Source organism: Leptodactylus fuscus, chromosome 11, assembly GCF_031893055.1.
Source record: "Leptodactylus fuscus isolate aLepFus1 chromosome 11, aLepFus1.hap2, whole genome shotgun sequence".
Classification (NCBI taxonomy): domain Eukaryota; kingdom Metazoa; phylum Chordata; class Amphibia; order Anura; family Leptodactylidae; genus Leptodactylus; species Leptodactylus fuscus.
In genome coordinates, this window is record NC_134275.1 from 22,340,863 (window position 1) to 22,367,249 (window position 26,387).

The 26,387-nt window shown below is 42.8% G+C and overlaps 1 protein-coding gene across 1 annotated transcript in view; it reads left to right on the top strand.

Annotated features, from left to right (window-relative positions):
• Positions 1-1,834: 1,834 nt before the first annotated feature.
• CENPI (centromere protein I) overlaps positions 1,835-26,387 on the top strand; it is a 35,958-nt gene continuing 11,405 nt past the window's right edge. The window contains exons 1-15 of the mRNA XM_075260861.1: positions 1,835-1,909; positions 2,236-2,347; positions 3,886-4,023; positions 4,166-4,284; positions 6,698-6,805; positions 8,095-8,143; positions 9,371-9,417; positions 10,822-10,911; positions 12,444-12,581; positions 15,686-15,832; positions 16,765-16,885; positions 18,223-18,311; positions 20,811-20,925; positions 23,665-23,729; positions 25,454-25,539. Coding sequence (XP_075116962.1) covers positions 1,835-1,909; positions 2,236-2,347; positions 3,886-4,023; positions 4,166-4,284; positions 6,698-6,805; positions 8,095-8,143; positions 9,371-9,417; positions 10,822-10,911; positions 12,444-12,581; positions 15,686-15,832; positions 16,765-16,885; positions 18,223-18,311; positions 20,811-20,925; positions 23,665-23,729; positions 25,454-25,539 — 1,499 coding nt within the window. The remainder of the gene's footprint in view (positions 1,910-2,235; positions 2,348-3,885; positions 4,024-4,165; positions 4,285-6,697; positions 6,806-8,094; positions 8,144-9,370; positions 9,418-10,821; positions 10,912-12,443; positions 12,582-15,685; positions 15,833-16,764; positions 16,886-18,222; positions 18,312-20,810; positions 20,926-23,664; positions 23,730-25,453; positions 25,540-26,387) is intronic.

The following is a 26,387-nucleotide window of genomic DNA, read 5'->3' on the forward strand; positions in this document are numbered from 1 at the left end:
TGCCCGCTTGCTTTGAATATTGGAAGTTATCGGTGGACGTGTCCTGTGTTGTGCTCGGTGCAGACAAGTGTAAGTACCTGATGGTGTGAACTCCGCTATACAAGCTCTGCGTCTTTTGCCTTTACTGGTTCCCTGTAATGTCCGCTGTGTGCACCAGAGCCCGCACTGCGTATTACTGTGTCTGGGTGTCTTCTTGTATCTGTTATCGGTGCTGTAGGTGTTTGTCAGCTTATGACGGCTGGTAGATGAAGGTATAAGTGTGTGTGTGTATATATATATATATATACACACACACACATGTGCTCCTCTGTATATAGCAGCCTGCACATGTAAACAAACATGCTACACACATGTACAAACATTGCTACTGCAGCCAAGCCTATGGCAGGGTTAATCCCTTCACCACTGAAAGGCAAAAGGGCCTCATTTCTGGAAAATTGCGACAAAAAGTGCAGTCATCAAAGCAGGCGGGGGCGGGGAAGTCTCGGCCTGACAGATCTAAAACTTGCCAGAAAGCTGGTGTGAATTATACTTGAGATCTACGTCAGTTCCAGACTGGAGTGGATTTCAGTCCTTGGTGCACTGGAGCCTCCTAATAATTCATGGCGCGCCCCATGCTAGTCAGGCACTAGTGTAAGGGTACGTGCACACTGAGTTTTTTGCTGGAGTCTACGCTCTTTAAGCAGATTGGATTTCCGTTTTTCGCATCCCCATGTGGAGGGCTGAACTTCATGAATATTCGTCGAATTTTGTGGGGTTCATCTGAAGCGGCTCTTGGGGGCATATTATACTGGGGGGAGGTTGGGAGCATATTGTACTGGGGAAGGGGGTTTGGGAGAATATTATACTGGGGGGGTGGGAGCATATTGTACTGGGGGGGCTCTTGGCAGCATATCATTCTGTGTTTGGGCCACTATGTGGAGCATATTATTCTGTGTGGGGAGCTTATTATACTGTGTGGAGGGCTCTTGGGAGCATTTGATATTAATCTGTGTGGGGAGCATATTATACTGTGCGGGGCCCCTTCACACATCACATGGCATCTGTTTTATAGCAGCCGTGCACTAACATTACAGGCTTTACATTTACATTTCATGATGACTATAAAACAGATCCTGTGCAATGTAAATAGTGAAGGAGTCACAGCACTCAAAAAGGTCTAGTTCACACAGGGTTCCACGTGAACACATTCCGTTGTGTCTGCTGCGACGGGATGCCGGTGCAGTGCACTGGTATCCCGTCGCAGCTTTCCGCTCCAGATTAGGCCCAAATGAATGGGCCTAGTCTAGAGGGTGGTGTCGTGAAGCAGACACCGCGGCTGATTCAGCCAGAAGAAAGAGCAGCTCACGGAAAAAGGAAATGACCGGCTCCCATTGATTTCAATGAGAGGCGGCAGGATTTTGCCCCTTGTAAACTAGCCCAAAAGCATTACAGTACCTTCAAACAGTTGATCAGTAGGTGTTGGACCCCTACTGATCTCCTACACCTCTTAGGGCTAGTTCACACGGGGGCAAAGAGGCTGATTTTGACAGCGGATTTCACTTCAAAATCCGCCCCTTTACAATAGTGGTCTATGTAGACTGCTAGCTTTTTTTTTTTTCGCTAGCGTTTTTTTACGCTAGGCGAAAAAAGAAGCGACATGACCTTTCTTCAGGTGTTTTCCGCCTGAAGAAAGCAATAGAAGTGAATGGGAAGCGCAAAATGCGCGTTTTTTACTGCACGTTTTTTAGTATAAGCATAGGAATCGTTTTTTTCTGGTGCCAAAATTGGCCACACATAATTTACGTGTGAACTAACCCTTAGGGTCCAGTCACACGGAAGAAAATGGCGCGTTATGTCTTTGTGGTCACGGAGGTTTTTTGACCAAAAAACTCAGTGTGAACTTACCCTTATAGTCCCCATAACACAGGTAAAGCATTGAACGCAGGAGTGTAGAACAACTTTTGCTGGTTCTTATCATGTGATCCAGGGTCAGGACAACCTGGAAACTTTTGGTTCATCCACAGTAGAACTGGGGGAGGTAATTACTGAAAGCCTCTCTGGAGAACCCCTTTAAGGCATATGGATCGCAAGATTCTTGAAGTCACATAGAAAAGAATGTGAGGGTGCTCTGAGAGGCAATGATGTTTTTGTTGTTTTGCTCTTGAATTCTTATTAAAATCAGTCTGAAAAGTGAAATAAAAGTGAAATGTTGTCGTCATCTAGGTCTTTATCAGAGACTTTTCTGTCGGCTAGACCCTGGATAACCTGAAAGACTCTACAACTGAAATGGCTCATTTAAAACTAAGGGACACCCCAACCAAGTACCCGCAAGTGATGGAGAAGGCCCTTAAGTACTTCAAGCAAAGTATGTAGATATGTTTACTCGTAGGGCTGGGCGATTACTAGAAAAATAACTGAAACCAAAAATCAACCAGGATAAGTGATGTCATTTGGTTCTTGTTGGTTATTTCAGTTCGTCTATTACAATATTTGCAGTTTTGTTTGGTCCGAACCGATGTCTCTACAGACCCCAGAGTATAAAAAGCAGAGGCCCAGGGGTGGTGAGCAAATATATATATATATATATATATATATATGTATGTATATGTATGTACCGTATTTTTCGGACTATAAGACGCACCCAGGTTTTAGAGGAGGAAAAAAATTTTTGAAGCAAAAACTGGTAAAATATTTAATATATGGGAGTTGTAGTTTTGCAACAGCTGCAAGGCCACATTGACAGGTGACCCTGCAGCTGTACGGGGACGCATAGAGTGTTTTTTTTTGCGGGGCCAGAAGTACTTTTTAGTTCTACCATTTTGGGGAATATCTATTTCTTAGATCACCTTTTATTGAAAAAAAAAAAAACCGGTGGGGACCGGCCCCGGGGGAGAAGGGGCCACGGATACTGACCCGGCATCCGCTGTACTAGAGAGGCGGATGCCGGCACGGGATAGACGCCGGGGCCTGAGACATCGCTGCCCTGCCCTGCATGAAGCCAGCGGCGGGGGGACGGAGGAGCGGAATAGCAGCATCACTCCTCCCGCTGCTGGCTTCATGCAGGGCAGGGCAGCGATGTCGCAGGCCCCGGCACCTGTAATGGCGTCTATCACTTGCCGGCTTCCGCCTCTCTATTACAGCGAATGCCAGGCGCCACATTCGGCCTATAAGACGCACCCTTCTTTTCCCCCCAAATTTGGGGGAAAAAAAGTGCGTCTTATAGTCCGAAAAATACGGTATATATATGTATGTATATATATGTATATATATGTATGTATATGTGTATATATATATATATATATATATATATATATATATATATATATATATAAAAATAGTATTACTCACCTGTTCTGGGCTCTGGTGACTCCCTAATATCTTGGACAGTTCTGCCTGTCTTCAGGGACCGCCTCTGATTGGGTCTCAGCGGTCATGTTGTGTTGCGATGCTTGCATCCATGTGTCATGATGCCAAGTGACCCACTGAGGCCCAAACACAAGCCTCAGCAGTCCTGATGTCAGAAGAGGGAGTTTTCCTGGAGCCAAGGGGAGGTGAAGAAGACTGTTTTTTAATGTTTGCTCACCTCCCCTGGGCCTCTGCTTATCATTCGCTGTGGTTTGAAGAGACCCCAGTGTATAACAATAGCAGTTTTGGTTCAGTCTGAACAAAACCACCTGGTCAAGGTTTGCCCGACACTTAGTCATTTTGATTGAAATGCGGGCATGACCTACATAGTCACCGTTAATTGCAATCAAGGTAAAATGTCCCATTAATCGCAATTTTGATCTAGGCCATAATCTCCCAGCCCTAGCCACTTGTGAGATATTCTTGAAATAAGTGTTGTTTTGTTTTTTTATATAAAATTAAAAACTGTTTGACTAATTTAATTTTCTGTCTCCATAGTTCACTCCAAAGTATCCTTGAAGGGAAACAGTGCTCTGATTCAGCATCTTACTGACATAGAGCTTATTGGCCTTAAATATGGAATCCCTCCTGAGGGTGTGGATATCTTGCTCAGACTGGCTCTGAGTGGTAACCTTGGTAAAGTACACGTCTTCCATTAGTATTTTGGTTCTAAGCTGTGCTTTGGCTGAACATTCTCTTGTGATTTCCTATTTTTCCATGTGCTTTACATGTATACTAATATCAAATATTTATCTTTGTTTTTTTTGTATTTCATAAGTCGAACATGTGAGTACACGAATCCTAAAGTGCCTGATTCCTGCTACAGAACTGCAACAGGACTGCGTCGTTGCTGCCGTGTCTCTATTTTGTACTGGAAGAAGTACCACCAGCACTCGGGTCAGTCATGTATTTGCTACCACCGGCTGTGATTATTTATGGACATAGAACTGAGTTTGTATAAGGAGAAACTTGAATACATTTTACTATTTTCCAGCCTCTGCTACCCTGTCTAGCTATAATGAAAGTATACCATTATACACCTATAATCATTGTAGGGGGGGGGGGGGGGGGGCATTACCTAGGCCTGTCTTAATCCATCCCACTATTGGCACTAGATGAACTGGGTACTGCCAGTTTTCTGGCTCTATCATTAGATTTTCCGTTTTCTAGATAAGCATATGCCTGGATAGCCTTTAAAAAGGCTATTCAGATTCTGCTATTCATTTTTGAACCCCCCCCCTCTTTCTGAATTACCGTCAAAATGTATATGCAAATCAGTCCTACCGTGCACCCCCTGCGTCATAGCTTGTTCACGCCCTCCTCTCTTCTTTGACGTGCTCCTTGCGATTCACCGCCTCCAGCCCGGTGGTTTCAATTGAAATCTCGCGCATGCGAAGTAGTGCCCCCACCGGAGTGCTACTGTGCACGCTCCCGCGCCATTTTTGCGTAGAGAACTACTCAGTCCCCCTGATAACTACTTGAGTGTGCTGCGCATGCGCAGTACGGTCGCTGATGTTCTCTACAGGAAAATGGAGCATGTGCAGTAGCGTTCTGGAGGGATTGCTACTGCGCATGCGTGAGATTTCGAATGAATCGCAAGGAGGAGGACGTCAAAGAAGAGAAGAGGGCATGAATGAGGTATGACATGGGGGGTTCACAGAACGCCCACCGTGCACGGTAGGACCGATTTGCATATACATTTTAGCGGTAATTCAGAAAAACGTGTGTGTGTGTGGGGGGTTCCATAGACGATTAGCAGCAGCTGAATAGCCCTTTTAACTTGTGTATTTTTTAATTTTTTTTTACCCCAGTTCCTACCGTAGCACCTGGTAGTACAGCACATATATAGCTCTGGACTACTGGAGATAACCAAATGGTTACTCAAATTCACTGGTCGCAATAAGGGTGTATAACGCCCTGGTCCTAAAGATCAGCGGGGTTCCCAGGGGTGTGACACCCACCGATCAGCAAATTATTCCCTGTAATTGTTCACACTGCAATACCCCTTTAACTTACGAGTAAAAATGCAAATACGCAATAACTCCAAGGGACTGCATGTGAATTCATTGATTTTAATTTTAACAGTAATTTCTAGAGAGATGTTTGGGACCAACGCCTATCAGAAGGGTATGGCTTATCTTGTGGGTATGCCACAAATGTTCGTCATGTGACAACTCCTTTAGTGATACTTTTTCTTTTTAAAAGGTTGTCCAAGACCTAGCCATGATAGATACTGATGGCCTAACACAGGATGGATCATCAGTATCAGATTGTTCTGAATCCAATATCCTGATCCCACACCGATCAGCAGTTTTGGCTCCTTTCCATATCCAAGATATGTGACTGATCCGATTCAAGTGAATGGAGCTGAAGTTCCCAGATGCCGATGCTACAGTGTACAGTACCATACATTGTATACAGCTTCTGGCATCTGGGGAACTGGAACTCTACCTCCCATTCACTTGAATGCAGAAAAACAGAGCTGCTTTTGGTAATTGAACCTGCTAGTCGTGTGTGGTCAGGATGTTAGATCCAGACTAATCTGAAACTGATTACCTATTCTCTGCACAGTTCGTCAGAATCCATTATGCTAGGGTTTCAGACCATCTTTGTAAAATCATTTTTATTCCAATATTCACATGCATGAATGTCAGAACTAGACACATTTGGCAGTATTCGGAACACTGGTCTAAGGACCAATTCCCACAACCCCAGATGCTTTAAATACAGGACTGTAATGCCCAGGTTGTTCTGGAACTCGCACAATTTCAATTTACAATGATGCTGCAAGTTCAGTTCAGCCAAGCCACTGTTAGGTCAAGAAACGTAGCTGCCACACAGTCCATAAGACTACTAAATGTGATTTATTACTCCATAGAACATGGTTCCAGTGGCATTGTACCCTATACCAATCCAACATTGACTTGGCATTCTATTTGGTCAGTACAGTTTGAAACTGTAGTGACGTATTCATCAGAGGAGGGGCAGTATTGTGCGTTAAATGGTTCATTAGTCTTGTTCTGTGAGTTCTTGTGGAGTTCCATCCTGTGGCTGAACATCTTATAATACTGCCAAACCTAGTCATTGAGCTTTCCCATATAACAGAGCCTATACCGATGTATGTCTATAGAGATCGTAAACCTGTGTGCTATATGTATATGTAAAACCTGACCTCATCAATCATGTGCAGTAACTACACAATTTGGGGATACCCTATACTTATGTTTCAAGGGTGATTTTAGCCTAAATCCATTATTGATTTTATGTTGTAATTCATCCAATTAAAGTACTGTTCTTTATCTTTTGGCAGATCCTCTTCATTCGATGGCTGATCTCTGTATTTGATCTCATTTCATGCAAAGATGTTCTCTCGTCTCTTTACAACTTTTTCTTCTGTTTGCTACCGGATGACAAATTGGTAGGACCTTTATTTTTAAACTTCTATCTATTTACAGCAGTTGTCCAGGGGTGAAAACTAATGACCAATCCTTAGGATAGGTAATTAAAGGGGTTCTTTATTAATTAAAGACATGTCAGGATAGTTGCCCTGATGGTTGCCTGCGTACCCTTAGTTAGATACAGGATAAAGGATGGTAAAAAAAACCCAAACAGGACAAAATGTCTGTCCCCTGTATAGTTAGGGGTGCTCACACTACCGTTGGTGTCCGCGGCTATTGTCCATACAAGATTTTAGCAACGGACACTGGCTGGTCCGTTTACAATTTCCATTCATTTCAATGGGATTTTATCTTCTAACCCAAGTTGAAGGGAATTTGTCAGGTGGTTTTTCCACCATAAACAGGCCCCTTCATGTGCAGGATCAAGTAATTAATGGGACAAAAAAACTAAACCCATAGGAAAATGACACAACTATTTTTTTTTCTTTTACCCCATTCTGATTTTTTTTCAAGCTTAGCAGTACATCGTAGGAATATTAAATGGTGCAATTTATCATGCAAAAGATAAGCCATCATATGACTCTGCGTTTGTCCGTGCACCTTGTGAGGACTGATCGCAAGTTCTTAATAAGATTAAGGTGTGAGAAGTTTCCTGGCCATGAATTTTCAATGTTCTGTTCTCTGAGCCACTTAGTTATTGCTTTTGCCTTGTGTCATGGTGCTCCATCATGGTGTAAAAGAGTTGTTCTTCACCAAATTGCTCCTGGATGGTTGTGAGAAGGTGATTCTAGAACAGGGGTAGGGAACGTACGGCTCTCCAGCTGTTGCAAAACTACAACTCCCAGCATGCATACTGGCTCTGCTGTTCTTGGAATTCCCATGGAAGTGAATGGAGTATGTTGGGAGTTGTAGTTTCACAGCAGCTGGAGAGCCGAAGGTTCCCTACCCCTGTTCTAGAAGATGTGTAGATACCATTATTCATGGCAGCGTTCTTGGGCACTATTATGAGTGAGCAACCACACACATGTTATTGGCATGACTCGGACTCACGGCAGTGCTCACTTCTTCTTCTCCAGACAGTCATTTTTCGAACTGCCCCAAATTGTCTGAAGGGGCTTCATCAGAGAAAATGAACCCCTGTTCTCCGCAGTCCAAACCCCGTACTTCCTGCAGAATGTCAGGCTGTCCTTGATGGTTTTTCTTGGAAGGAATGAGAAAAAAATCTGCTATTTATATTCAATCATTATCTATAAATACAATATCTTTCTGTGTGTAATAGGCTTTAATGTTTTTCATTTATTATTCCTAGTGTCCAACTTTGTGTCACCTGCTCTACTTGCTAACCAGAAAGGAGCATGGTAAGACAGATTTTTGTGTTATAAATGTGTATACATGCATGTGTGGAAGGGATCCCATCAGTCCATTTATGTGCACGCATATTAGTGTTGTGTCACATGGTCATTTGTAGCATCATGACGCCAGCGCCTTGAGGCAGATGTCCTATTTATACATGAGATCCAGGCCTACACACCAGCTGCTGGCTAACAGCTTACTCCTTATTACTGTGCATAGGGAGAAATCTACCAATGTATACTGCATGCATGTAGACCGAGGCCCATTCAATCAGCTCATCTTTGCTGGTATCTTGATCCCACTGATCTGATATTGATGGCCCACCCTGAGTAGTTTGATCCCAGAGACACCTTTTACACTGTAACGGCACATAATCCACTTACGTAATAAACATTGGGCAGAAATAAGTGGGCCTGAAGAGCTAGCCCAGGACTAAAGTCAGTTTACTGAGCTAGGCTGAGTAGTGAGGAGGGGGAAGCACCTGGGTGATGAATAGTACAAGTTTCCCTCAGATCACTCCTGTTTGTGGGTCTCCTGGCTGTTGATGTTTTGGGTGCCCTTTGCATAAGTTGCAAGTAAAGACACAGGAGATACAGATGGGGGGGGGGCTTTCACACTAACGCCGCTGTCTGCCCTGGAGTTTCCATCTTAAACCCCGGGGGAAACTGGACGGGACGGCTTGCCAGCGGTCAGCTTTAAAACCCATTCATCTGAATCGGTATTTAAAGGTAACCGTCGGTGTCTGTATGCAGCCTTTCTGCCTGGAAACCGTTTTTTGGGGTTTTTTTTGCACATGGAGGACTTTGTGTCCGTGCCAAAAAACAAAAACGATTTCTGTGAGGAGAGGCTGCATACGGACACTGGCGGTTATACCTTGTCTACACATCACCTCTTAGAATTGGTTCTTTTTTCCTGTGTAAAGTTCTATTTTTGACTAGGAAAATTGAAAAAAGGTTCTCTTCTGAAATGTACTCTCTTCTTATGGCCTATAATTTCTTTATGATTATTGTAAAAATTTGTCTCCTCTGAGAGGAGACCTTTAGGTGATCTGACCAATTTTATGTATTTATTATAGTTTTCTTTGTCTCTCAAAACATTAATTGCTTTGTAGCTTTCCTTGTCTGGTTCCCCAATGTTAGGGATAAACCGTCGGCTATATGAAGCATTCTTTTTAAGAACGTCTTTTATAATATATTCATTCATTTGTTCTTTTTTTTTTCTTATCTTAACAGTAAAGGCTTACAGAGTCCGGAGTCTACTTGACCTGCAGAGCAAAAAGGTATAAAATCCCACATTATATACATGCAGATGACTGGTGCCGCAGTTTACTAGGCCATGGCTACACTATGACAGTAGTAGTTAGTTTTTACTATTAGATAAAGCTGCAGTTCAGATGAGTACATTGAGTTATATGCATTAATTTCAGCTGCCATTGTCATTTAGTAGTTAAAATTATGCTGCTAGAGCCCCACATATGCTTGAATAGCCTTTAAAAAGGCTATTCAGGCACCGTAAATATTATATTAAACCCCGGTCCCGTTTTTAAATAAAAGCATAAAAACATATATGCTAATCGTACCTGAACGTGCACCATGGGCGGGGATGCACGGTGCGACGTCAGCTTCGGGCACGCCTGCCTCTTCTGTCTTCTTGTAGTGACGCCCTCTGGTTCCGTATCTTCTTCCGTGTTCATGTCTTCAAATCCCGCGCCTGTGTAGTAGCACTTCCCTCCGGAGCACTACTGCGCAGGCTCACTTGCCAGTCCCCGTAGAACTACACGAGCATACTGCATGCTTGTGAACTGCCATTAAGTGAGTTAGCCTGGTGAGTGAGCCTGCGCAGTAGCGATCCGGAGGGAAGCGCTACTACGCAGGCGCGGGATTTGAAGACCTCAAGCCAGAAGAAGACCAATAGGAAGCCGGCAGAAGAGACGGGACTAGAGGGCGTCGCTCCAAGAAGAAAGAAGAGGTAGGCGTGCCCGAAGATGATCCGCCCCCGGTGCACGTTCGGTAAGATTTGCATATATGTTTTTATGCTTTTATTTAAAAACGGGACCGGGGTTTAATATAACATTTACGGTGCCTGAATAGCCTTTTTAAAGGCTATTCACGCATATGTGGGGATCTATTAGCATAATTTTGCTGATAGAGCCCCTTTTAAAGATACTCACTCAATTGTGCTACAAAGTCACAATGTAGCCCTAGCCAGAGTTGGCAACTGGACTGATCCCTCTGCTGACCTACAGGTCTGTTCCAACCAGTGAATGACCTGCATGTATAAATAAGATTTATACATGTATTTTATATACTGAAAGTCTGTGTAGATTAAGACTATTGTCCTTTGGAGCAGACCATAGTGACCTATGTTGCAGTTTTATCTACACTTAACCATGCTTAACTGAAAGGGGTTGTGCCGTTAAGGACACTTATATCACGTCCACAGTGTCAGAGATCCAATGTCCGGGTCCCCAGAACGGGGGACAAGAAGTTTGCCATGTCTACTCTTTGTGCCTACTTTAGCAGATGTTTCAATCCCTCAGATATCTAACTCTTATTTCATATCCATAGGATTGGGGATAAGTGTCCTTAATGGCACAAAATGGCACATCAACTTGATGTATTTTTGCTATTGTTACCTCCATAATTTGGTTACACCTATATCATTTGTTTTTATTCATATTTAGGGGCTACAACCACACATCCTTGGTCTCTTATCCATATATAAAGTGTTCTGTCCAGAGTTGGTTTCCCTTTCTTTACCCAGCAGATTGAAGGCAAGTTATCATTGAAATTAGTGCTATTGATATTGCTAAATTTGTGAAAGAGACATGTCAATATATTTTATGTACAAATAGATTCAGAAAGAAAAATTACAAGAGACGTACATGAAGTACAAAATGCTAAATGACTTACCGTATATACTTGAGTATAAGTCAACCCGAATATAAGCCGACCCCCCTAATTTTACCACAAAAAAACGGGGAAAACTTATTGACTCGAGTATAAGCCGAGGGGGGGGGGGAATGCATGACATTCTGTTTGTGCTCATGTTAATCCTAGCCAGCTTCAGGCCTATATGGTAATATCCCAGATGTCACGTGGTCTGGGATATTACCATATAGGCCCAAAGCCTGTGGTAGTAGTAATAGCCTGTTACTGCTGGCACAGGCTTTGGGCCTGTATGGCAACAGGCTGCTACTGCTACCATAATGCTTTGGGCCTGTATGATAATGCCCAGGCTATTACTACTACCACAGGCCTATATGGTAATATCTCAGACCACGTGACATCTGGGATATTACCATATAGGCCTGAAGCCGGCTAGGATTAACATCGGATCTCGGAGAAGTGAGTAAAACTGTTTATTATTTTCTCTCACCTCCCCTGGGCTCCGATTATTATACTCGGGGGTCTGAAAAGAGTATAATAATAGCGTCAGTGGGATCGCGGCTGGAGCTCAGGCCTACTCACTGCCGGCCTCCGCAGCCTATAGTATAAGGTGATGCGGGGGTTGGCAGTGAGCAGGCCCGGGGACAAACAAACATTAAGTTCTAATACTTTCCGACCTTGCGCTGCTGCTCCCGCTGCCACCACTGCTTATCTTCTCCCGCGGCTGCTCCTGCATCTCAGCTTAGGGGGCATGATGACGCCGCCTGTGCTGAGACGCAGAAAGACGTCATCGACATATGCCAGGTGCGGACCTGAGCTAACGTGGCCACGTCACCCGGTGTATGTTGTAGCCGGGGGAGGGGGGCCGGGACTGGAGCGGTGGCCCGCTGCAGCGAGTCAATACGGTCGAGTCAATGACCGCATTGACTCGAGTGGTAATTTCACTGGTCTGCAGTAAAAGACATCTGTGGGAGGCCGCTGGATGTTTCCAAGGCAGAGAAGATGCTCTGGAAACATCTTGGGGCGGTCCTGGAGGCAGGCTGCCTCACCACTCACCTATCACTGCTCCAGTGGCCTCCCACAGATGTCATTCACTGCGGACCAGTCATGTGACATTTTCAATTACCGTATTGACGCGAGTATAAGCCGAGGCACACTTTTTCAGCATAAAAACTGTGCTGAAAAGCTCGGCTTATACTCAAGTATATACGGTACTTCATTGGATGCCTTTGGTGCCCCAAGTTTGACATTGGTGAATGAGAGCTAATGTACATATTACCTACTGGGGCTATATATATTACACAGGATGGATATAAAAAATTAAATTATGTGTGGGTGCTGTAGAAAATTCTGAATTGTAATAAATGGAAAAAACACAAGAAGTAAGGTGATTTCATTAAATGTTGCACTTTTTCAGATGTACTTCAAGGAATCTAACTTGCTGTTTAAGTCAGAATTAAAAGCTATCGCAAGAAGTAACTCAGGCGACCCTGTTAGAGACTATAGATTGGGTTTTGGAGAAAGTAAGAAACCACCATCGCGATCTGTCAAAAGGGTAAGTGTATGATTTACTTTTTCTGCTCAGTGGGTCCACCTCTAGCTAAGATGAGATATGGTTGGGCATGGAGGCATACATGTTCCATATGATCTCTTGTGTTACATTTCCCAACAGATTTTGCAGCTGGGCTTGTAGATCCAGCACATAGGTTATCAAATCTGGCGTCTCACCTACAGTGTTGGCCAAAAGTATTGGCACCCCTGCACTTCTGTCAGATAATAGTCATTTTCTTCCAGAAAATGATTGCAATCACAAATTCTTTGGTATTATTATCATCATTTAATTTGTCTTCAATGGAAAACCACAAACAGAATTGTCAAAAAGCCAAATTGGATATAATTCCACAGCAAACATAAAAAAGGAGGTGGACAAAAGTATTGGCACTGTTTGAGAAACTGTTACTTACCTGAGGCACCTAACAGGTGGTGGCAATAACTAAATCACTCTTACACCCAGTTGAAATGAATTAAAGTTGACTCAACCTCTGTCCTGTGTCCTTGTGTGACCACATTGAGCATGGAGAAAAGAAAAGACCAAAGAACTGTCTGAGGACTTGAGAAGCAAAATTGTGAGGAAGCATGAGCAATCTCAAGGCTACAAGTCCATCTCCAAAGACCTGAATGTTCCTGTGTCTACCATGCTCAGTGTCATCAAGAAGTTTAAAGCCCATGGCACTGTGGCTAACCTCCCTAGATGTGGACGGAAAATAAAAATTGATGAGAGATTTCAGCGCAAGATTTTGCGGATGGTGGATAAAGAACCTCGACTAACATCCAAACAAGTCCAAGCTGCCCTGCAGTCCGAGGGTACAACAGTGTCACCCCATACTATCCGTGGGCATCTGAATGAGAAGGGGCTGTATGGTAGGAGACCCAGGAAGGCCCCACTTCTTACCCAGAGACAGAAAAAAGCCAGGCTGGAGTTTGCCAAAAACGTTTTGGAAGAATGTTCTCTGGTCAGATGAGACAAAAGTAGAGCTTTTTGGGAAAAGGCATCAACATAGAGTTTACAGGAAAAAAAAAGAGGCCTTCAAAGAAAAGAACACGGTCCCTACAGTCAGACATGGCGGAGGTTCCCTGATGTTTTGGGGTTGCTTTGCTGCCTCTGGCACTGGACTGCTTGACCGTGTGCATGGCATTATGAAGTCTGAAGACGACCAACACATTGTGCAGCATAATGTAGGGCCCAGTGTGAGAAAGCTGGGTCTCCCTCAGAGGTCAGGGGTCTTCCAGCAGGACAATGACCCAAAACACACTTCAAAAAGCACTAGAAAATGGTTTGAGAGAAAGCACTGGAGACTTGTAAAGTGGCAGCAATGAGTCCAGACCTGAATCCCATAGAACACCTGTGGGGGAGAGATCTCATGATGGCAGTTTGGAGAAGGCCCCCTTCACATCTCAGGGACCTGGAGCAGTTTGCCAAAGAAGAATAGTCTGAAATTCCAGCAGAGCCTTGTAAGAAACTCATTGCTGGTTACCGGAAGCGGTTGTTCGCAGTTATTTTGTCTAAAGGTTGTGCTACCAAATATTAGGCTGAGGGGGCCAATACTTTTGTCCGGCCCATTTTTGGAGTTTTGTGTAAAATGATCAATGATTTGACTTTTTTTTCATTCTATTTTGTGTTTTTTCATTGCAAGTAAAATAAATGAAGATATTAATACCAAAGAGTTTGTGTTTGCGATCATTATCTGGAAGAACCTGAGTATTATCTGACAGAATTGCAAGGGTGCCAATACTTTTGGCCAACACTGTACTCGCATACAGGAAATACTTGCGATTGGCGATAAATTTGGCAACTGGACAACAAAGCTCAAGGGACCGACTAACTAACCCCTTCCTTTTGGACTTATTATAGATTGTATTACATCAAAAGTACTTTTTGACCAAATTTTCTAAAAGTGGACATCTAGCAGAGACATCCTGTTAAACCCTTCCCATGTGTGGGCAAGCATTATCCCGCTGAAAAAGTGCCATTTGGGTGCCTGGCCATGCAAGGCTGATCTGTATGCTTTGGCTCCCCAGCTCTTCACACCAGCAGTTGGGGTAAATGTCACAGGGGGTCATATACCATTCTAAATAAGTCCAAAAATCACAGTGAGAAATGGTGACAAAACAATACAGGGTAAAACTTAACTTTAAATTTGTGGAGTTAAATAAATAATGGACGTCCGCTAAAACATGCAGCCATATGGATCTGACCATATGACACATCCTAACATGTGATAATGGGGCAAAATGATGTCTATACTCAGTAAATTTGGCCTCTACTCCCAGTATCGGAGGGATACTGAATGCCAAATTCACTGTATCATATTGGCCCCACAACACGTTGATAAAGTAACAGAATTCCACTGTATCACACTCCCTTAGTATTGCCCCATGTCAAAGTATTATGTTATCAGTCTGTGATAATTCCAGGACTGTGGAATGACAAAACTTGAAGGGTGTCACTCCTATTCAATGGTGCTCAGCCACACAGTCTCCCAGAAAGCTTGTGGTACCGATACTGCTGCCATCCAGGTCCCAGGATTTTGTAGGTTAGGTTCCTACCGCTACCCTTAGACTGACATTTATGTAATAAAGATTATACTAACACCACAATCAGTGAAGGCAGTTGTCGGGTGTGTGTGGAGATGTGAAGCGGGCCTTAGTTTGTCAAAATTATTGTTGTTGGCAAAACATGCTATGGGCGGGTTCACCCCTGCGCTCAGTCTCCGCTTTGTGGGTTTCCGCCTTCTGCCCGAGAAACTGGACAGGAAACGGAAACCCGGCAGTCAGTGTCCGCCCGTGAGTGTCTTCTGGTCTCTGTGGCAAAACCATTTTTTTAGTCCTGCATACCCGACTATGTATCCGTTTTAAAAAAAAACAAAACGGTTTTGCCGCAGAGAGGCAGAAGACGCTCACGAGCGGTCATTTTGCAAACCCATTCAAGTGAATGGGTTTGAAAACTGACTGCCCGTTTCCGTCTCCTGTCCAGTTTGTTGAGCAGAAGACAGAAACCTGCAAAGTGAAGACCGGGCGCAGGTGTGAACCTGCCCTATGTTTGTAACTGAGCGTTATTTTATGCAAATTTTATTTTATTTAAATGTTTTTTCTTCACAGAAATGGAATAGTAATCCGTATGTGCCCGTGACCAGCAGCACTAACTGGAACAGTGATTCCAAAAGTTTTGCATCCAGTAGTACAATGTTCCCTATGGAGAAAATTCAGACTTTTTCACAGCTATTGGAGAATATTCTAAATCTAGAGGTGATTTTCTATTTTGTATTCATCATGCCTGCCGCTTTAACTAGTTCTCAGTTCTGTTCCAGGGAACTTGTATGTTTTAAGAACAATATTCCATGTGCTATCCACGCGGTGTCCACACGAATCATGCAGAGACAAAAGTATTGCAAGCACCACTTTTCTCTCTCCATGTTTTAAGCAGAAACCACCCGGACCCCATTATAGTCTAAGGGATTTCTTAGCTAACCGCTTTTTAATGCATCCCCAAGGGGGTCCCCAAGCGGAATACCAAAAGCACATGTGAACCAGGCCTAAGTTATCCCTTATGCCTTGTGACAATGATATTTGATCATGCTGGAAAAAGCATTGTTCATCACCAAATTGCTCCTGGATCTTGGAGGATGCTTAGATGATCTCTCCGTATCTGGACATTCCAAAAGGGCTTTAGCAGAGAATATACCGTTACCCCAGTCCTCTGCCATCCAGTCTCTTTACTCCCTCTGAATACAGTCTGTCCCTGATTTTCTTCTTGGAGAGAAGTGGCTTTTTTATTTTTTATTTGCTGTTCTTGACTCCTGGCCACTCAAATCACTCAAAGCATTGCTAAAGTTATATGGGTGCGCTTATTAACTCATTAATAACACTAACACACCTTTAATATTAATCCCTTTAATATACCATCCAGGTTCATGAACTCCCTATTTATTGAGCCCTCTAGAGGGCAGCATACAGAGGCACTGCTCTCCTATTTACATCCTGGAGAATAGATTTGTATATTTTTTACCCAGAATCCCTAGCGGAGCAGCAATGACTTGTAAGTCTCCGTACGCCTATGTAGGCACACACTCTCCCTAAAGTGTATGATTATCCCCTGACCCAGATTTACTTAGCAACTTTATATACATGTCAGTACAATTTTACTGATTCTTTAACCAGAATGTATCCTATTGTTTTAGCTGCCAGCACAGATGGGCTGTGTCATACAAAGCCCTTTACTGTTGAATTTCATCAACTGTATCAATGAAGATGACTCTTTGCTGCGACTGAACTACTGGTTGGCATTTACGCTCCGTGAAGGTAACACTAGAATGATATAGAAATCAGTTTCATAACAAACAAATTACTGTAGGTCACTTTTTCTTAGAATTTGAGCAGTCGTATTGTGCACTCACTCTACGTTGACTATCTTTAGTAATCCTTAATCCCTTTGTTAGGTTGCAATGGAATTGTAAATGGGTTCTCTTCTTTATCATAAATCTCATTTTTAGCCCACATTTCATGTATATGTATATGTGTAGCCTTTAAACAGATGCTTGTGACAGACTCAGATAGTGGCATCTGCTACCATTGTAATATAAAACAGACATTTAACATCCAAGGATTTTTTTCTGGATGCCATGTGATGGAAAAGTCTAGTTTTAGACCTTTCCAAACTTTTTTTTTTATTCACCAATGTATATGTTTAACGTGGGACAAAAGCGAGATGTGAATGCAGCTTTAACCTCCAGTTTCAAGAAAATTATGTTCCATTGCTTAAAGGGGTTGTCTTGGGGGGAAAAAAAAAAATAGCTGGGGGGAGGGAAGATATCTTGTCAAAGTGAAGCCTCAGCGGTTACTTGTGGCGGGGACTTCCACCAGAAGACAACAATGGACCAGGAGCACCAGACCACGCTGAGAGGAACCGTGGCCCCAGCCGATTTAAAAATTATTTATTTTTTTCCTGGACAATCCCTTTAATTTTAATGTTGTCATTGTAACGGTTGGTATTCCGTCCGGGGAGTCCACATGGGGACCCCCTGAACAGAATACTAAACGCAATTGCAAGCGCTGTGCAGTAAAAGCACATGGACCCCCATAGACTATAATGGGGTCCATGAGCTTGTTGCACGCACGAATCATTGAGAAATACTTTCCTGTCCACATGTTCTTTGTGGAGATCTGGCAGCAAGCACATGGACCCCATTATAGTCTTGGGTGTCCGTGTGCTTTTACTGCACAGAGCTTGCAATTGCGTTTGGTTTTCCGTTCGGGGGTTTCCCATGCGGACTCCCCCGGATGGAATACCAATGCAGATGTGAATAAGGGGTTAGTCTGCTCATGTAAGCTATGGTGCTACAATTACAATTCTGTCAGTCTAAACTGTATGGGTGGAATTTAGGAAAGCATTTATTTCAGAAAATGGTGTAAAAACATTACAATCTTTTGCACATTGAGGGCATCATTTATTACGAGGTATGATTCCTAAAAAATGAGGCGCATCTCCAGCACACAGAGGATCAAAACAGGCGCAATGTCTCCTGGTAATCTACATATATTCATCACGTCAGGCAGTATGTTCTTACAAAATCTTGTTCATACTTAACCTGTAAAAAGTCAATGACTTCCTTTCAATGGAGGGTTCTGTTTATTTCCAGAATGTGCCTGGTACACCGGGAGGAAACTCGATAGCCAGGAGGTGGAAGCCTTTTTAAACTGTGTCATACACACACAGGAATTTCTTCAAGTAAGTGTTTTGTTTTTTTTTCTTGTTTTTTTATTTGAATGTTAATGGAGTATTCCCCCCTTTAGATATTTAAGCCCACACAGTGTTGTTTCAGTGTTCAGCCTTTTATATGACTTCCATAGACGTGAATGCAGAGAGCTATGCACATGTGCAGCCAACTCGATTCATTTTTTGTCTATGTGGTGGAAAATGGATAGCACCAGAGATGAGCGAGTAGTATTTGATCAAATATTGAATACCATTATAGTCTATGGGAAAAAACGGGAATGTTGTTCCGTTTTCCATCGAAACCAAAGTTCGGTACATTGGATCCTCCAAGTTCAGGAAGTAGCAGGACAAGGAGCACGAGGAGGTTTTTGAATTTAATTGAATGGAAATTTCCTGCATGGTATTCGACCAATACGAGTATTTGATGGAATACTATTCGCTCATCTCTAGATAGCACCCATAGAAATATTAATATAAAAAAAGAAACAAATTTGCATATTGTCTTAGACACTACATGGCTCACGGATATGGAATATTAGTGAGGATATGTTAAATTGGTTTTCCAGCCTTATCAACTGATGACATAACAGTAGAGGTCCAACACCCATTACCCCAGTGAATCAGTTGTTTGTAGTGGCACCCTGTAATCGCCAGTTCTGTAAAGTCATGGTCATCTGTCGCATGACCTATTCGCATATTAATCTCATTCAAGTGAACAGTTTATTTTGCTTTAAAGGAGTCTATCATTAGATATTGACCTTTTGAAGTACTGGCAGCTTGGAATAGCCTTTAAAAGGGCTTCCATTCTCTTCTGCTCCCCACTGTTTCTGTAAAAATCCGGTTCTTGTGACATGCAAATTAAGCTCAGGGAGTTCCGAGCACACCCACGTCATCACCTCTCCCTGCCCCTTAGTTCATTCTCTTCATGACCCCCCGCATCTTCTCCTGATTTTCTGCCTTGTGTAGGCATCTGACGCTGCGCTATATCCAACAACGTGCTCGTGTAACAGACCACTACAAAATGGCGGACAGAGCATCCACCGTCAGCTCTGCCCGAATCAGAAGTGGCTGAGCCAACTGCGCAGGATTTCAACCGCGTACATCGCAGCATCGGATGCCTACGCAAGGCTGAAGATCAGGAGAAGATGCAGGGGTGTGTGAAGTGAATGAAGGGAAGGGGAGAGGTGATGACGCGGGTGTGCTCAGAGCACAGGAGGAACGCTCCTGAAGCTTAATTTGCATATCACTAGAACCAGATTTTTACAGAAATGGTGGGGAGAACAGAGTGGAAGATAGGAGTAGCCTTGTTAAATGTTTCATTACTTCAAAAGGTAATTTTCTAATGATAGACTCCCTTTAAATACAACCCCCCTATTAAAGAGGACCTTTCACCATCTGGGGCACATACGGTTTAATATACCGCTAGGAAGCTGACAGTGCGCTGAATCGGCTTTCCCGTTTTGTGCCCCCTGTGAAGAGCTATCGGTGCCAGTATCGTAGCGCTTCACTGTCAGAAGGACGTTTCTGGCAGTCAGTCAGGAACGCCCTTCCTCACCGTAGCGCCTATAGCGCTGTACTGTCAGAGCGGGGAGGAACGCCCCCTCCTGATAGTACTCAACATGTCTGGGCGATAAGGAATGACCGCTCTGACAGTACAGTGCTATAGGCGCTGCTCTGAGGAAGAGCGTTCCTGACTTACTGTCAGAAATGCCCTTCTGACAGTGAAGAGCAACGGTACTGGCACCGATAGCTCTTCACTGGGGGCTCAGAATGGGAAAGCCGATCGTGCACTGAATTCAGCGCACTGTCTGCTTTCTAGCGGTGTATAAAACCACATCTTCCCCAGATGGTGAAAGGTCCTCTTTAAGTAGATTTCCATCTTGAATAGTTGTGAGATCTTTCTTGTGATCAAGGTGCTTTATAGATTGACCAGCTAAGTGAACAAGACTGAGCTATGATACCAATGTAAAATGTATAGTGCTGTGCTTGGGCTTTGTGTGGATGCCATAGCACTCTTCTAAACAATGCGGTCTTTTGAAACAGCCGCCTGGCGGAGGGGCCATTGGACAGACCCCTGCTTTTCTTCAGTTGATGAACTCTTATCCTCTGCCTGCTCCATCATGTCTGTATTATGGCTTGGCCCATTCAATAGAATGGATGAGTGAGTGAAAAATATGGATGACACCCAGATACCAATCCAGGTATCATCCATAATGTTGTTGCTGACCCGCAGACTGCAGCTGGTCATGTGCATGAGATCTTACTGTGAGCAGTGTATGACAGCTAGCCTTTACCCGTCCGTTTAGAGAGAACTAGAACTTCCAGATACAGCATGCCGATGGGGAAACCAGTATATATTGCAAAATGTAAGTCTTCTGTAATTTCCAGAAACATTGATGATGCCCATGTCAGCTTATCCAGAAAAGTCAAATGAAATGATAGCTACAAGTTAAATATGAAGGTGTGTTTAATTCTCCTATTAATTGTCTTAAACTCACATCTTTCCATTAGGACGGACTTTCTGGTGCTGAAGATTTTCTTTATCAAAGTCTGCCACATTGGGATCGGAATTACAGCACCCAGATATTGCAGCTCATTACCTGGATTCCTCTTCACTCCTTTTCAGGTGAGTATACTTTTTACATACAATTATATTTATACAAATTCCTTATACAGAAAAGTGAGTGGTTATACAAAGGTTTTTTAAAGGGGTATTCCCAACTCGCCTGTTCACCAACTTGCAGGCTGTGTGCTCTGTTCACTTCCTGGTTTTCTCGGTGAATTGGTGGGCAGAGTTTCACTTGCTCTGCTATCTCTCTTCATAGCAGTACGTGTTTGCAGTCAGTAATGAGGGATGGTTCTAAATAAATTAGCACAGTATCACTAGAAGATGCACAATATCTAGCTGATGTAGCAGAGCTGGATTTGATAGGTGATATGAATCCCAAATTTACATGCTACAGGACCAAGAGTCAGCTTGCAATAAACTCCGTTTTAAGTCTCTGTTACATACAGAGGTAACAGACTCCCTGTCTCAGCTCTTATCAGTAAAATTCAATTACCCGACCTGATAACTGGAAGAGCAGGAGATAAACAGCTCAGAAATACAAGCTGCTGTGAGCACTCAGCTCCCCCTCCCTCCTGAGATCAGGGAGCTACGTCACTTGTCCTGGGCGGAGAGATAAGATCATCTCCAGGTCCAGGAAACGCAGTGTAAACAATGAAGTGAATAATCTCACATAGTAGCCAAACAAAACAGTTTTACTGAAGCAATATATTTAGGAAAAGTCTTAAATCCACATAAGCTGGGGCCACACAGTGGCTCAGTGGTTAGCACTGCAGCCTTGCAGCGCTTGAGTCCTGGTGTTCAAATCCCGTCAAGGGCAAAAAAACATCTGCAAGGAGTTTGTATGTTCTCCCCGTGTTTGCATGGATTTCCATCCCATATTCCAAAAAAAAGACATACTGATAGGGAAAAATGTACATTGTGAGCTCTACGTGGGGCTCACAATCTACATAAAAAAAAAAAATCCACATAAGCTAGCAGTATAGATAGGATCTGTGAGATGGGACAACCCCTTTAACCCCTTCCCACCATTTGCCTTAGTCATAGTCATATTGCCATAGGCGCTGTGTCCTCACTTCTCTATACAGTGGGGACCCAGCTAGAATAAGCGCAGTCGCACTTCACTCCAATCATGGGTATTAACCTCTGTAAATCTGCCCAAACTACAAACATATAAAAGTATTTTTCCCATATAGTAAATGCTGCTTTTTTTTTTTTTTTTTTTGTGGCACCTTCACTATATAAAACGTACTGACCTTTTTTCCCTCCACTTTGGATGGAAAAAAAGTGCGTCTTAAATAAAATGAAAAATATGGTAATTTTTTTTAATAATGGGGCCAACATGGAATTGTGCAACTTGATGACTATTGCTTGTTATACAGCTAATATATCCCCGACGCTTTCTCTTGCTCCTCTAAAACACTCTCCTATGGGGTTAATAAATACTGAAAGAAGCAGACCTCCTTAATAAGATATATTACAAAGTTTCTTATATTTCTTAAGTTCATTCATGAAAAGTAGTTTCTAACTGGAGATTTGCTTTAACCTATGTATCCAAAGGAAGTAGATAAGAATATGTGAAAAATACTTAAATCGCATCTCTAGATTCTTAAATCGTGCCGTAGAAATACTTAAAGGGGTTGTCCCATAACAAGGATCCTATCTATAGTGCTAGTTTATGTGGATTTAGGACTTTTCCTATATACATTGCTTTATCAAAACTGCTTTGATTGGCTGCTATCTTAATTTATTCACTTCATTGTTGACACTGCGTTTCTATGACCACTGGGCTTATCTGCTCAGTCCCCAAGCGAGGCAGCTGCCTGCTCTCAGGGGGGGGAGGGAGGGGTTGACAAGCAACGGAGCTCCTCAGATAGGGGAGGGGGGAGGTGAGAGCGCCGGGATTTCTGAACTTCAGCTTTTCCACTTATCAGCCGGTTTAATTGCATTTGGCTGATAAGGGCTGAGATAAGGAGTCCGGTACCTCTGTATGTAATGCAAACTGACTCAAATCCAGCTCTGCTACATCAGCCTCTACATCAGCTTCACACTGTGGTAATGCATTTACAAACAATCCCTCATTACTGACTGCAAACATAGCAGATAGCAGAGCAAGTGAAACCCCGCCCACCAATGTGCCAAGAAATCCAGGAAGTGAAGAGAGCACAGAGCCTGCAGGCTGCAGAACAAGAGTTATGGGAATACCCCTTTAAGAAATAAGCCCTTTAATATGGAAATGAAGCTTATCCTAGCAATACATATTCACAGCATTAATAATTTCAGCTATCAAATCCACTGTAGTGGGATTATATCATCATTAAAATCCCATAAACACATATTTAGATTTTTAAGAATTTATAGTGTGTTTTTGGGGGACATCTGAACCCCTTTCACTGTTTTTGAGGTTTCCACTACTGAACATCTGCACAATTTTGAAATCAAAGATCTATTCATTTTAATAGGACCTTGTCAGGTGGACGGTGTCAGACATGAAAAAGGAATGATTCATAGCTCCAATCTGACAGTAGATGGCTTAAGTAGCATACCAGTCACCAAAACTAACAGCATTGATAGCTCAGGAACGGTTGGGGCTAGAGATACAAATTCAAACTATGGCAGAATCAGTAGAATATCGCCTATTAAATGATATAAAGAGCTGGATTTGGCAGAGGTGGAGGAAGGTCCTCTTTTAATGCTTCTTCATTGTCGCAGAATCTCTGTTGATTAAAACCATTTACAAAACCTTATATTACTGATTTGTAATTATTATCGCAATATTATCATTGTTTTTCCTTTTAGACATTCAAGGTCTTCTGTTTGAAACACTTGACAAACTGTTTGTCTCTGCATCACTGAGTTTTAAAGTGAGTTGTGTTCTACATCTTATTTTTTTCCTTTAACGGGATCCTATCACTCACACACAATTTTTTTCTAGGTACCAAGTCGGAATAGCCTTAAGAAAGGCTATTCTTCTCCTACTTTTTGTCATCTTCTCCGCGCCGCCGTTCGCCTACAATCCTGGTTCTTGTTGATATGCAAACTAGCTCTCTCGCAGCACTGGGGGCGTCCCCAATGCTGCGAGAGAACTCTCTCCAGCGCCTCCTCCATCTTCGTCAGGAGCGTCCTCTTCATCCTCTTCTTCCAGCGGTGGCTTGTAACTTCTAGTCCTTGAGCAGAGCAGACTGCGCATGTATTGGGGGCGCCCCCAGTGCTGTTTGAGCGCTGGGGCCCGCCCCCAGTGCTGCGAGAGAGCTAATTTGCATACCAATAAGAACCGGGATTGTAGGCGAACGACGGCGTGGAGAAGACGACAAAAGGTAGGAGAAGAATAGCCTTTCTTAAGACTATTCCGACGTGGTACCTAGAAAAAATTGTGTGTGAGTGATAGGATCCCTTTTAAGATTTCTCATATTGCTGAGATTACCTGAAGGTGGTGGTGGTGGTGGTGGGGCATATATTTCTGTGGAAAAAAACTATTTTTCAAATCATTTATAACCTGTAATTTTCACTGTTAAACTGTTGTACTTACGAACCTATTATAACCCCCCCCCCCCCAAATAATAAATCTCAGATCACTTAATATTGTAAACAAAAACTTTTGTATAAATTGAATTTGCCAAAATTGAATGAAGCCAAAAATTCCTGAAGGCTGGAGAGACAGTGGGGCAGATTCATTTAGACTGGGGTGTTGTGCAGGCGCAGGGCATGGTTTTCTTTTGAAGAGGTCCTGGCCTCTTCATAAATCAGGTGTACTCTCTGTTGTACCAGAATGGATATCATATCTACACCAGTCAGGGCTTGTTCACATCTGCGCCTGGGACTTCGTTTTGCAGGTTTCCGTTTCCTGCACAAAATAGGGCAGGATACAGAAACCTGCCGACATCTTTCAAACCCATTCATTTGAATGGGTTTGAAAAGTGTCCGGCCGTGAGCGCCGGTGAGCATTTTATGCTCTCCACCGCGAAACCTTTTTTTTTTTTTTTTTTTTTTTTTTATAACCGGACACGCAGTCGGACATGCAGTACTCTGTGTCCAGTTTAAAAAAACGGTTTTGCCGCGGAGAGATCAAAACGCTCACCGGTGCTCACTGCTGGCAGAAGACGGAAACCTAATACGGAGTACCGAACACTGGTGTGAACCCAGTGTCTGGAACTTGCCCATATTACACAATGTGGCAAGTGAGGTGCAGAACTGGGGTTGTGGCCTATATTTGGTGTAAAAGGCCCTTGTGCCAAATGTGTGCCACAATATCCTCCCTCTACAACAGAAAAAAATCCTCTCACTGAATTTTTTCAGCTTTTTCGAGATGCAGATTTTTTTGTATTAATTATATGCCATATTTTTTTTATTTTTTTTTTGAACATTAATTTTTGTTCTATGCTGTGTTCACACTTGTGTTCGGGTTTCCATCCTTTGAGTCCGTATGAGGACCCGAAAAACAGAAACCCTATCTGCTTAAAAAGCAGATAGTGTTTGTACAGAAATTCTCCCAGTAATTTAGAAAATGAACTGGGTTGTTTTGGGTGCAAAGATATAATGTGTATGAATACCTGTCCTTGGCTCCTTATCATTACATTGTCTCTTCTAGATTGATGTGTTGAAGGCTCTAAAAGAACTCTTGCAAAACTGGTTGGTGAAACATTCAGTCTGTCCAGACAACAGAAGTGTGGACAAGTAAGAATTATTTAACTGTTTAACATGTAAAATATATTTGCATGTGGTGATGTTCTGCAATTTTGCTGATTTTTCAGCATAAATTAGATTTTTTGAAAATCCCAATGATTTGCATTTTGAAATGGAACAGATTTTAGCACATCTGGGAAAATGGAAGAAAACTCATATTAAAATCTGTTAATTTTATTTTAAGACAAAAATAGATAAAAATCAGGGAACACATATCACGTTAAGTGAAGTCCTTTACATTCATAGACATAAGTGTTGGCACCCCTGAAATTTTTCCAGAAAATGTTTGCATTTGCACGTTTTGTTATACAAAAAAAAAAAAACAAGAAAAAAAGGCACATTGGACATAATTTCACACAACTCCAAAAATGGGGCAGACAAAATTGTTGGAACCTTTTCAAAATGGTGGGTAAATAACTCTGTTTTACGCATATGATGCTTATTCACACTTACCTGTGGCAAATAACAGGTGTGGGTAATATAAAAATCACACCTGAAACCAGATAGAAAGGAGAGAAATTGACTCAATCTTTGCCTTGTGTGTGCCACGCTAAGCATAGAGAACTGTTTGAGGACTTGAGAAACAAAATTGGGGAAAAATGTCAACAATCTCAAGGTTACAAGTCCATCTCCAGTGATCTTGATATTCCTTTGGCCATGGTGCACAACATAATCAAGAAAATTACACCCCGTGGCACTGTAGCTAATGTACCTGGATGTGGAAGGAAGAGAACAATTGATGAAAGGTTGCAACGGAGGATAGTCTGGATGAGGGATAAGCATCCAGTTGATGTACCAAGGAAATTCAAGCTGACCTGCAGACTCAGGAGGCATGAGTG